General features: G+C 50.9%; 1 protein-coding gene across 1 annotated transcript in view; it reads left to right on the forward strand.

Moving 5' to 3' along the window:
- TRAM2 (translocation associated membrane protein 2) overlaps positions 1–12,260 on the forward strand; it is an 82,590-nt gene that overhangs the window by 59,424 nt on the left and 10,906 nt on the right. The window contains exons 3-5 of the mRNA XM_047733023.1: positions 5,238–5,347; positions 5,855–5,971; positions 12,003–12,061. Of these exons, the coding sequence (XP_047588979.1) occupies positions 5,238–5,347; positions 5,855–5,971; positions 12,003–12,061 (286 nt within the window). The remainder of the gene's footprint in view (positions 1–5,237; positions 5,348–5,854; positions 5,972–12,002; positions 12,062–12,260) is intronic.

A 12,260-nucleotide genomic window follows, 5' to 3' on the forward strand; every position in this document is an offset into this window, starting at 1 on the left:
TTTGAGTGTTTGGGGATACTGCTGCTTGTCCTCAAAGTAGAAGGACCTCAAGGAGTGGATTATCACCAGTAAGGATGCACGGCAAGCGGAGGATGTGAGTGGGTGATGGTGACCCTTGAGGTGGTGTTTGTTGGCTGGGCTGGGGCACCGAAGGCCCTGAGAAGGGCTCCTCTTACCTCTTTGAACCCCATGATCTCCCCTGTTCTCCTTGCCCATCTCATGAGATCAAACAGAATATCCCATGTTGTAGAATTCTGAAAGCATGAAGGAAGGCTCCAGAGTGCCGATGAGGTTCCAGAAGGAACTTGGGAACAGTTCCCTACGGTCACTCTATCACCCACCTCTATCCAGATGTGTCTTCTTGCCATGACCCTGGCACCATGCTGTTCTGCCTTCCGTGCATGCCTCTCTGAGTCTCTAACTCTCCATGGGGCAGGAAGAGTAAGCTTTCTAAATATGGCACCAAAAGTCTCAGTAGCCTGCCAGAACCTTTCAGACCTCACTGGGACCTTAAGGGGACACGAAGGTCATGGCCCACCCACTTTTGCAGTCCCCCAGACCCCTGGTCCAGTCTCACTCCTCCATCACCTGCCTGGGGCCTCTGCCCTTGCCGGCTCTCTCCCCCACCCCCGAACAGCCCGGCTATGTCCCCTCCTTGAGTGAGTGACCCTTCTCCCCGTTACCACCCCTTCAGCCTTCAGTCCACTTCAGAGCACTTATCTAACACCTGGCTGCTGGTGGTGGTTTTTTAACTTAAACATACATAAGATAAAATTTACCATCGTCACCATTTCTAAGTGTTCTAAGTGTACAGTTCAGTAGTGTTAAATACATTCATGTTGTCTGGCCCGTCTCCGGAATGCTGTTCTTGCCAAACTGCAACTTTGTAGCTAAACCAGCAACTCCCCATTCCCCTCCCCCTCTGGGCCCCCAGCCCCCCACCCCAGCCTTCTGGTTTGTGTCTGTGAATCAGACTCTAGCCACCTACAGGTTCATCTGCGGTGTAGCCCATGGCAGGATTTCCTTCCTTTTTAAGGCTGAATAATATTCTGTTGCGTGTGTATACTGTATTTTGTGTGTCCGTCCATCCGTCAGTAGACATGTGGGTCATTTCCACCTTTGGCTGCTGTGGAAAGTGCTTCCGCGAACATGGGGCACAAGGGCTGCTTTGAGACCAGCTCTCAGTTGTTCTGAGCATATACCCTGAGGCAGAATTGCAGGATCATATGGTAACTCTATTTTTAATTTTTTAAATGGAAATCTAGTTGACCTACAATGTTGTAGTAGTTTCAGGTGTACAGCATAGTGATTTGACAGTTCTGCACATGACACTGGGCTCACCACCCCGAGTGCTGTCACCATCTGTCACCGTACAATGTTACTGACTCTATCCGCCATGCTGTACTCTTCACCCCCGGGACTTAGTTTAGAACTGGTGGTGTGTACCCCTTGACCCCCTTCACTGATTTCACCCATTCCCCATCTCCACCCTCGGGCCAATACCAGTTTGTTCTCTAGATATAGGAGTCCAGTTCTGGTCGATTATTTTTTACTTCCCACATAGACATGAAATCTTAAGGTTTTTTTTCTTTCTCTGACTTCACTTAGCATAATACCCCATAGATCCATCCATATTGTCCTAAGTGGTGAGATCTTCTTCTCCTCCTCCTCCTCCTCCTCCTCCTCCTCCTCCTCCTCCTCTTCCTCTTCCTCTTCCTCTTCTTTTTTTTTTTTTTTAACAGCTGAGTAATGTCCCTTTACATGTGTACCACATCCATTTATTTCATCAGGGGACACTTGGGCTGCTTCCATAATGTGGCTGTTGTAGATAATGCAGGGAACATAGGGGTGCATCTATCTTTGCAGATGAGGGTTTCATTTTCTTTGGGTCAATACCCGTAGTAGAATTGCTGGATTGTATGGTATTTCTAGTTCTGGTTTTGGGGGGGAACCTCCATACTGTTTTCCACAGTGGTTGGACCAGTTTCCATTCCCACTAACAGTGCATGAGGGTCTCTACTCTCTACATCGTCACTGACACTTATTTCTTGTCTGATTCTAGCCATTCTGACAGATGGGAAGTGATCTCTCATTGTGGTTTTGTTTGCATTTCCCTGATGATGAGTGACGTTGAGCATCTTTTCAGGTGTCCGTTGGCCATCTGGATGTCTTCTTTGGAAACATGTCTGTTCAGGGCTTCTGTCCATTTTTAATTAGATTACTTGTGTGTTGACGTGTAGAAATTCTTTATATATTTTGCCTATTAATCCCTTATTGGATATGTCATTTGCAGATACCTTCTTCCATTCTGTAGATTGCCTTTTTGTTTTGTTGATGGTTTCCTTTGCTGTGCAGAAGCTTTTTATTTTGGAGTAGGCCCAATAGTATATTTTTGGTTTTGTTTCCGTTATCTCAGGAGACAGATCCCAAAAAAAGTTTCTAAGGCTGATGTCCAAAAGATTACTGCCTATGTGGTTTTTTGTTTAGGAGTTTTTATGGCTTCAGATCTTACGTTTAGGTCTTCCATCCATTTTGAGTTTACTATTTTTAATATTTTAGGAACTACCATAATGCTTTCCATAGTGACTCTCCCATTTTACATTCCCGCAGTCTGCACAAAAGCTCCATTTATCTATGTCCTCACAAACACTTGTTATTTCCTGTTTTTTTTAAAATTAATTAATTAATTAATTTTTTTGGTGGCTTAAAAAGAAGTAGCCATTTTAATGGATGGGAGGTGGTATCATGGTTTTGATTTGCATTTCTTAATGATAGCGATGGCGGGCACTTTGTCACATACCTGTTGGCCATTTGTATGTCTTTTTTTAGATGTCTGTTTGATTCCTTTGCCTGTTTTCAACCTGGTGGTTTGGTTTTGTTGTTGTTGCTGCTGCCGTTGGTGTTTTAGCCTCTGGTTTTTTCATGTGAAGATTTGGTGTGCACCCACTGAGTCCTGGGGGGCAGAGCCGGCCTCACCGACTTCATGGTCTTCTGCCTGCACGCAGAGTGGAGCCATGCACATGGGTTATTCTTGGTGCAGAAAGACACATGTCAGTCTCAACAGCAAAGGGACAAGAGAATATATTAATTCACATACTCATTCTTGTTCCAAGAAGGGTCAAAGGTTAGGGTCATATCTCTTCGGAACCCCGGTATTTGGGGTGAAGAGCGGCACATGGCCCTGAAGAGGCCTTAAAGAGGATAGTGCAACGTCCTGACGGGTCTTTTCTCACTACCCTGGGATCATGCTTGTCTGGCTGAGTATAAACCCCGTTTTGCCTAGTAACACTAGTCTCGATGAAACTTCATATGTGTTTATTTTATGGTTTCAAAACAGGCTCCCATTGAGTTTGTGTCCTTGGGTCCTTCCTTCTGAAGGAGGCAGGGCAAGTGTCCTCCCAGCTGCAAAGCCTTCTCCTCCTGCCCCGGGCCTGACCCTCCCCGCCCCCCAGCCCTGCATGCTGCCCCTTCTCTCACTGGTGGCCCTCTCCCTGCTTTCTCTCTCTCCCCCTCCTTTAATGCAGGCCTCCATGGTTCCTGATGTGGATCATGGCAGCAGCTCCCTGACCAGTGTCTTCACCTCCAGGCATGACGCTGTTCACTGGGGCCAGAGTCCACTTCCCCAGACCCAGGGTTCATCATTTGCATGTCGAATGAATTTCAATGTGTCCGTGTCACCTTCAGGTTCAAGGCCACCCCCTTTCACAGGGCACCCAGGCATTCACCGCAGCCTCATCCCCTGCATCCCCTACGGATGCCCCCATCCTCTGCCTAGATTCTCCCCCCAACCTGACTACCCGCACCCACCCCCAGGTTCTGACATGGTCCTGTTGCGCCCCGACCTACTCCCCGCCACCCCCACCCCAGCTGATATTGGGCCCTGGCCTGGTGTGGCTCACTGGGGTGCTCTGTGTATCTCTTGGACTACGTGCCTGTCCGTGGGGGTCATTGTGCGTTTGCTTGTCTATCGCCTCCCGGGTCCGTGTGCTCTGAGGCTGTGCCAGTGTCCCTGATCTCCACACTTTTGCAGTTAGCCCTGCGCCCCTCAGAGGGTAGGTCCTTGTGGAAAGGAAGCAGGAGAGGAAACAGGCAAGTGGGTCTGCCTTCAGGGTTGCCGTGCTCGCTGCCCTCCCACCCGTTGGCACCGTGGACCATCCATTCTCTCGTGTCCAGGGATGCAGGGGGTGTGGTGTGGCTCCCAGAGTGACCCCGTCACCTCTGCTCCATTCTGTGGCCACCCTGAGCCTCCCTGAGCCGTGTCTGCATTCTGGTGAATGATGACTCATGGGTGTGTGACTCAGTGTGAACGCCGCACAGCTGGAAAGGCAGCCAGTGTGTCTGCTTGGCCAAGTTCGGGGGTGGTTTATGGAGCAGCAGAGATCCAGGCCCAGGTTCACGGGACCTGGCCATCCTAGCTTGCCGACTGGAAGGAGGGTAGAAATCCTCCCCTGTCCGTGGAGAACGAGGCTGCCACCGCAGGACTTTGTAAGGCTTCTATGTCTGGGGTTCTGATGAGTGTATTGCTGTGTGGTGATACCATTATCGCATGCTTGCCATGGGTGTCGACACTGATCTGCATCTCACATACAAATTATTCCACTTAATGCTCACACCAGCCAACAATAACAAAAATAGTAACAAATACATATAGCACTTACTGTGTGCTGGATAAGAGTTCTGAGCCCTTTGCAGCAAAGTCCTCTGATTCTCAGGGAGACCCTACAATATGGGAACTGCTGTCACCCTCATTTTACAAATGAGGAAACTGAGGCCCAGAAAGACCACCTAGAGAAGTGTCCCAACATCTTGTAGGAAATGACAGCTGTGATATAAACTCGGGCTTCCGAGTCCACACTCCTAACCCCACTCCATGCTTCCGTGATGAAGGCTGCAGTCCCATCTTACAGGGAAAGAAATTGCGGCTCAGAGAGGTTGGTTGCTTCTGCCTAGTCACACAGCCTTTTTGAGCCTGACTGAGATCGCTTGTCTCCCACCCTGCCTCTGAACCACTGGGCTCTCCTTGCCCAGAGGCAGGGGAGGTAGTCCTCATGGTGTTCCTTAGCCCTCCCCATGGCGGCATCCCAGGGGCCACGTCCAGAGGTTGGGTAGGATTCTAGGGAGGAAACTTTCTGCGTCTAAGGGTACAGCATTGGCACATTGGGCTTCAGAGGTCTCCAGTTTGGGGTCCCACAGCACTTCTTCAGCACAGGGTGCTGATGTGGCCTTTACCTCCACAGACAGTGAGACTGTGCTCTACCACTATGGGCCCAAGGACCTGGTCACCATCTTGTTCTACATCTTCATCACCATCATCCTGCATGCCGTGGTTCAGGAGTATATTCTAGACGTGAGTGATGCGTGTGGGCCCTAATGTCAGAAGCTGGGGAGATGCCATGTGTGGTGAGGCCTCACCCCGGAGGAGGCTGCAGCTCCTGGCCCCTCTGCCTCCTAATTCGCATGCCCTGATTGGTCCTGTTGCCTGGACGTCCCTCCCCACACACTGTGGGTCCCATCCCCATTCACAACCTCCTTCGTGTGTGGGACGGTAGCACTTACGACGGGAGGGCATCACACACCTGAAATGGCAGGACGGCACCCTCATGGGTCTGTCCTATAGCCTGACTGGGGGATGTTTTCTTCACATCTGGGCTGAAGACCTCCATCTTGCCACTTTCTCAAAATACGTGCCTTGAACTTGAGCGCTCCATGCACACAGCAGGCTTACACGTATGAGCCCGGGTCACCCCCAGCTCCTGACTGCTGCCCTTTCATGGGTGGGAAATGGGAGATCAAAGCCTGCCTTTTAGCCATCCACCTGCATACATTAACATGCAGGCTTCTCTTTATTCCTTAGAAAATCAGCAAACGGCTTCACCTCTCCAAGGTCAAACACAGCAAGTTCAACGAATCTGGGCAGCTGGTCATCTTTCATCTCAGCTCGGTGGTATGGTGCTTCTACGTGGTGGTGACGGTGAGTGGCCCTGGGGACTGGGGCCTGGGCTGACGGCGGCTCGTCTCTTCTTGGATTCTCGGATTGCTAATCAGATCACTGTGCGGGGCTGAGCGGGGGGTGGGCGGGAGGCAGGAGCAGTTTGTAAAAACTTGGAGCGTGTCTTGGAACTGAAGCTATTTTTGCATACTCCTGGTACGAGAGGGGCCAAGTGGTGTGGCCGCTCTTCCATAAAGGTAGAGCCCTCTTGTCCGAAAACAAGCACGTGTTTTCGTTATTACGGGATGGTGCAAGAATGACACCATGCACTTCCATAACCGCGTCATTTGGGCCCTCCCACCAGTGCTGTCCAGTGAGAGGAGCCTTGTGTTCACTCTGGTTCCCGTGTTAATGGATTGAAGACCTCCAGGATCAAATTTTGCCGTTTCCCCCGTGGTCATGTGGTTTGGAAGCAGCAAGGACCAGACTTGGACTTAGGAATCTGGTTCCAGGTCCAGCACACTTTCCATTTTCCTGCATTGGCCCCCGCCGTAGGCAAGGCCAGCCTCCCCCCATCCACACATCAAAACCTGTGCCCTTCCCACAAATGCCTGGACCACCAGACAACTCATCTACTTCTCCTTTCTACACAATAGGACTCTTCTTTCGAGCAGCCTTTGATACGGCAGATTTCCTTCGTAGCAAGGAATGTGCACAGCCCTTTGGGGTTCACCGTAACAAGACCTGGCCTGTGGTGCATGACCGAGCAGCACCCCCAACCCCGCACCACACACACACACACACACACACACTTGGAGCACCTCCTGTTTGGAACTTGGTCTCTTTCCCAAGAGCTAGATTTATCCTATGAGAAATGCAGACCTGGGGCTTGGAAAATTCAGCAACCCTGTGATCTTTTAGAAGTTCCCTTCCCTATCTTCCACTGAACTCTCACCTGCTTCCTCTTCCTTCAGTGACCACGATGAGCTTTCATCGTAACATCCTAAGAACTCCGCATCCAGATCCGAACGCTGAATTCCTAGTCTGAAAGCGGGAGTCAGCATGCCCTTTCGTATCTTGCTTGTGTTTCTGTTATCATCTAATCATGGAACAATCTTCCTAGCCAGAACATTAGGAGTTCTAAATGCCAGGACCGAAAGCTTCTATGCGCCAAGAGGGAATGCCCTGTTGAACAGTCCCCGGGGGAAGACCTACAGTATGGCCTGTGTGTGGAGCACCCCCTACATTGCACAGTGCACGTCCTGGCCCCCTCGGGTCTGGGTAATAGAGGAAGCCTTGCCTCATCTCTGGGTCACTTTTCCCTAAGTAGACAGCTTCCTCACCCCCAGACATTCTGCCCAAGCTGGGAAGAATTCAGACCAGGTTCTAGAGGCCAAAAACCATGCTACTTAACACCCCTTCCAGAATGTTCACTGCTCAACTGCTCTGTCTTTTCTTCTCTCAGTCCTTCAAGGGCTTGAAAACGATGAGCTCTGTAGTCTGGGAGTGTGCAGCAGTTTATATGGTAGAGCTCGTGATAGGCTTTTATCATGGGGAAAGCCAAGTCCCCACTCACCATCTTCCATAGGAAGTGGAGACCCAGGGGACCCTGGAAAGCTCCAATGACCCCAGCTCCTAACAGCACTGGGTGGCCCCTGGTCCGCAGCTAATTCCATCTGTACTGTCCAGTGGGGAGTGAGACTGCTTGAGGAAGAAGAGAGAGGGTAGTTTTGTAAGAGGAGTGAGACATAGCTAGTGTTCTTTAAATGTTCTTGCTTAGTGAGGATGAAGTCTTTTTTGATACTTTCTTTCCCCACCCACATTCTGTTCATCAGCAGGTCCTCCCCTCCGCTTCCACCCATGAGCACGTCAGGTTTCCATCGCGCCCACTTTCTGCCCAGGCCCGAGGTCCACAGGGGAGATTTGCACCCCTGGGGACACTGGCAGGATGCTGCTGGCAGCGGTGGCGGGAAGCCTGGGACACCACTGAATGTTCTGCCATGCACAGGCCAGCCCCCACGACTGAGAATTGTCTGGCCTCAGGTGTCAAGGGTGCCGAGGCTGGGAATCCCGGTTTGCAGTCCGAGCCACCATCCTCTCTTGCCTGGCCCACTGACCGTTGCCCTTCTAGAAGGGGGCTGTTTCTGCACCAGTAGCCTGCCACCCAAATCCGTTTTCTGCTCAGCCGACAGGTCTTTTTGGAACACACATGCAATCCCACACCCTGTGTCAGAGCCGCTGTCCCACTTGCAGCAAAGTTGTTTTCTTCCTGAGTCTGTGATCTGGGTCCCCCTCTTCTTACCTCTGCTCTCCCACCTCTGCTGGCCCTCTGGCTCTGCATGGGTGGTTACTCTACCCAAATGCACCATGCCCTGAGACCATGGCCAACTCCCTCCCAACTAAGTTTCCACCTCAGAGTCCCCTCCTGCGGAACCCTGCCTCCCAGCGTGTGCTGTGCACACCCCAGCCAGTGCTGGGGTATTTTTCTCGTTCATGTGTGTGCTCTGCTATCCGTCTGTCTGTCCCCCGAGCCCTAAAGCTGCTTGTGACCAGTCTGTGCCCACCACAGTGTCTCGAGTGCAGAGCCTGGCAGGTACTGAGTGCTCAAAGCCGTGCTTGTGGGGGGGGGAGTAAACTGCAGGCACGTCTTCTTGCTCTGGCCCCGATGGTTTGTCAGATCATGAGTCACTTTTTATAAACTTGTAGATGATCCTCTATTTAAAAAGATGAGCAATACATAAAGGTTTTTTTTTTTTTTTTTTTTTTTTTTTAAGAAAAAGTGAACATTTGCCCCAGAACCTTCCCCCCAAAATAACTGGGTTTTGGGGGGGGGGGTGTTTGATCTAGACATTTCTGTCTGCATTTATACCAGCAGAGTGATGAGAGCCTGGCTGGACCAACCAATAATGTGGGAGAAGGTCAGTCTCCTTCCTTTTCGTTTACCTTTGAGCTGCTGACTCCTGATTATTAGAAGACAAAACAAGACATCCACGTTCTCCTCAGGGAAGCCGGTGAGGGGGCAGGCGTCTGGTCTCCCTGCCCAACTTCCTCGGGAGGTCTCCCTTCGTATCTTAAAACCTGAAGGCTGGTGCCCCATGAGAGCCTGGTAGAGGGAAGGCCCTTCCCTCTGGATTGGTTCCTATTACAGGGCTGGCCCCTTAGAGCAGAACTCGAGTACATGATTGTTCTTGAAGGACAAGTGATGTTGGTATGTCTGAGTCTAGGTAGTAGCCGGCTGTGTTATGACTGGGTTCTGCTGTTTTTGTGGTTCTCTTTATCCTTTCACCAAAAAGGAAGGCTGCGGGGGCAAAGGGAGAGATTGTTCCAGTTTGCTTGTACCTCCCTTAGCTCCTAGGGTAAGGAGAGAACGAAGGACTTCAGGAGCTCCCCCAGCCTCCCTGCCCATGCCTGTCAGGGACCAGGGTTGGGGCAGGGTTGCCACATTCAGCCCCCTGGGATCTCCGGTTCTCCGCCTCCGGAGCTCAGGGAACACCCCAGCCCCTGGCCGCCTTCAGGCAGCTGCCTGGCCTGAGGTCTGGAAAAGGCTGTTCTCAGAGCTGTGAGTCATTTTCCTCTGACTCCTCCGCCCTCCTCCCTGCACTCCCTCCCTGCACTCCCTGCGGACTAGACATTCACAAACAGGCAGCATTTTTCTGGGGAGTTTCTTTGCTTGTTGGCTTCAAACTTCTGACCTCTTTGTCTCCTAAGAAAAGGGGCCAAGCGGAGGAGGGTTCCTGTTTAAAATCACTAGGTCATCTGGGCTTTAGGTTTCTCTGAGGGCTGCTTCTCTTGGCCAGTCTTTTTGGGCAGAAGTGTCCCTCCCACCTCAGTCCCAGATGGACCATTTTCCTCCTTAATTAAGTACATCGCTGCTTCCTCTAAGAAGGGATATTCTCACCAGAGCTTTCCCTGGAATGAAGTAGAGAGTGGAAGACCATCTACATTGCTGTGTACCTGGGTCCCCCTGAGCAGCGAAGAGGGCAGGCAGAGCCTGAGAGCAGAACTGTAGGAGAGTGCTCCTGTTACCCTCCAGAGGCCCCAGAGCCTTCCTTCTCTTCCTTAGTGTGTATGTGACCAAGGGAGAAAGGCAGGAGTAAGGAGAAAGGACTGGAAATGAAGCCATGAGAGGCTGGGGCAAGACCTTTTCCTTCAGCTTGGAGTTATCATGCCCACACTGGTCCATGGACCTGACTGGACCTATCAGTTTGGTCACGGTGCTAATGGGACCCCAGGTTGTGGTATGGGGGCTGGGGACCACATCCAAAACATCCAAGGCCATTTAGTGACTTGAGGGTGGCTGGGTCAGCCCTCCCTTGGAAATCCAGCTGAGGATCACTGGGCAGGAAGTTGAGTGTTGTCCCCGACCCCTGTTGGCTTCTTCCTTCTCCAGAGCCCTGCTAACACCCCTGACCTGAGTCTCAGTGTGACATTTGAGTCTGTCTCCTCCTCAAAGCCACCAGCTCAGTGGCTGACATCCTGAGGAAGCTGTCTGGAGGTTCTTGTACCTCAGTTGAGGTTGGTGGCCCAGCTTAGATTTCACCAACACTGCTGAAAAAGCATCTCCTTTTGGGAGCTACTTCCTGTCTTTCCCTTCACTTCCCTGTTTCTGAAGTGGGGTTGTACTGCCCTTTCTCTGAGGGACAGATAAGAGCCTTGTTCTTCGCTCAGAAGAGAAACATTGCCTAAAGCATTCATCATTGATTCATTCATTCAACCAACAGGTTTTTATCGAATTCTTGTAATGTCAGCTGACTCTCGTCACAGTGGAGTGGCTCCTCTTGTGTTTTGTAATTTTGGATTACAAACTCATCTTTGGCAAGGTTTTATGTGTGAGAATCCTATATATCCTTGGATGAGAGTACGCCCCAGTGGTATCACTGGCCCACACTATTAATAATACTAATTCCTAAGCTTGGTAGTTCTTGGACCGTACAAGGAGTATGAGTTTGAACTCCAAAGCCATGTGAAAGTGAACCCGAGGTTACAAGGGATATTTATTTTCTTATTTTCAAGGGATAATATATTGTGCTTTTCATCCTGAGCCCAGGATGAGCAGAAATCTTTATCTCTCTTTATTGGTTGTCAGACCATAGTCCACCCTTTCCCTAGTCTAACCCAAGCTTCTGCAAACTCTAGTCTAACCATCTTTTGCAGCCCTTCAGGGGTCCTGATGTTATATAAGGCTCTTGGATTCCACCTCTGGAGGCCCATCTTCTGTTCCCACGTGGGCACGAACACCCTGACACCAAGATTAGTACCTTCTGAGCTGTTCCAGCCTCACCCCACTGTTCTGGCTTTTAGCCTCCTGTCCCTTTGGAATCCCTTTCTGGGAAAACCCTCTGCATGTAAGAGAATAATTGTTAGCTTGCATCCAGCATTTCTAGATGTTTCATGATGGGAGGGCTTTTAGGTTACCTCCCTTACTCTATAATAGGCCCTGGGCTAGGTGCTGGAGGTATAGAGAAGGGTGTGATGAGGCCCTGGCATGAAGGAACTTGTGGAGTGATGGAGACCTCTCGTGACAATGACGAAGTGTGGTAGGTGTCACACTTACGAGGCCTGTGGGGTCCCGCATTCTTTTTATTCATAGTGATGCGAAAGGCCAATGTAGGCTTTTCGTTTTTCTAGTGGATGGTGATTCTACAGTCCACTTGCTTATTCATTCTACAAGCATTTCCTGAGTGCCTTCATGCCAGGCATCATGCTAGACACATAAACATAAGCTATCACATTTATTTCTAACAATAACTCTGCGAGGGTATTTTTATCCTCATTTTAGATGAGCCAACTGAAGGTTGGGAGACTAACAGTGCCAGGCCCACATGCAGACAGTCTTCAGACCCCAGACTAGGGCTCTTCGTACGGTATCATGGCTCTTTCACAATAAGGAAGCCGGCTGAGGGCCGGGTGTGTCCCGTGCAGAGAGATCCTTCATTTTCATGTTTCCTGTCCCTTCCTCTTTCTGGCAGCTGGGGATGGGGTGCGCCCTTGACCTCTTCCCCTGGCCTTGCCCAGGGCCCCAGCGGTTCTCCTCTCCCCCTCTCTAAAGGCCGTCTCTCCTTGCCCACTGCAGGAAGGATATTTAACAAACCCGAGAAGCCTCTGGGAAGACTACCCGCACGTGTACCTCCCGTGAGTATTCCCATGACTGCGTCTCCAAGGAGAAGCAAGCTGGTCCCTGGCTTCCTCATCCCAGCCTGTGGCCAGAAAACCGCAGGCCAGCTGGCACGAGGAGCCGCTCACGCCCCGAGCCTCTTCGGGCGCCGTGTTGCAGACGGCAGTCCTGTCTGCGAACTGCTTCCTCCTAGTGCGCTTGACTGGAGACTCCCAA

The sequence above is a fragment of the Lutra lutra genome, chromosome 6, assembly GCF_902655055.1.
Source record: "Lutra lutra chromosome 6, mLutLut1.2, whole genome shotgun sequence".
Lineage (NCBI taxonomy): Eukaryota > Metazoa > Chordata > Mammalia > Carnivora > Mustelidae > Lutra > Lutra lutra.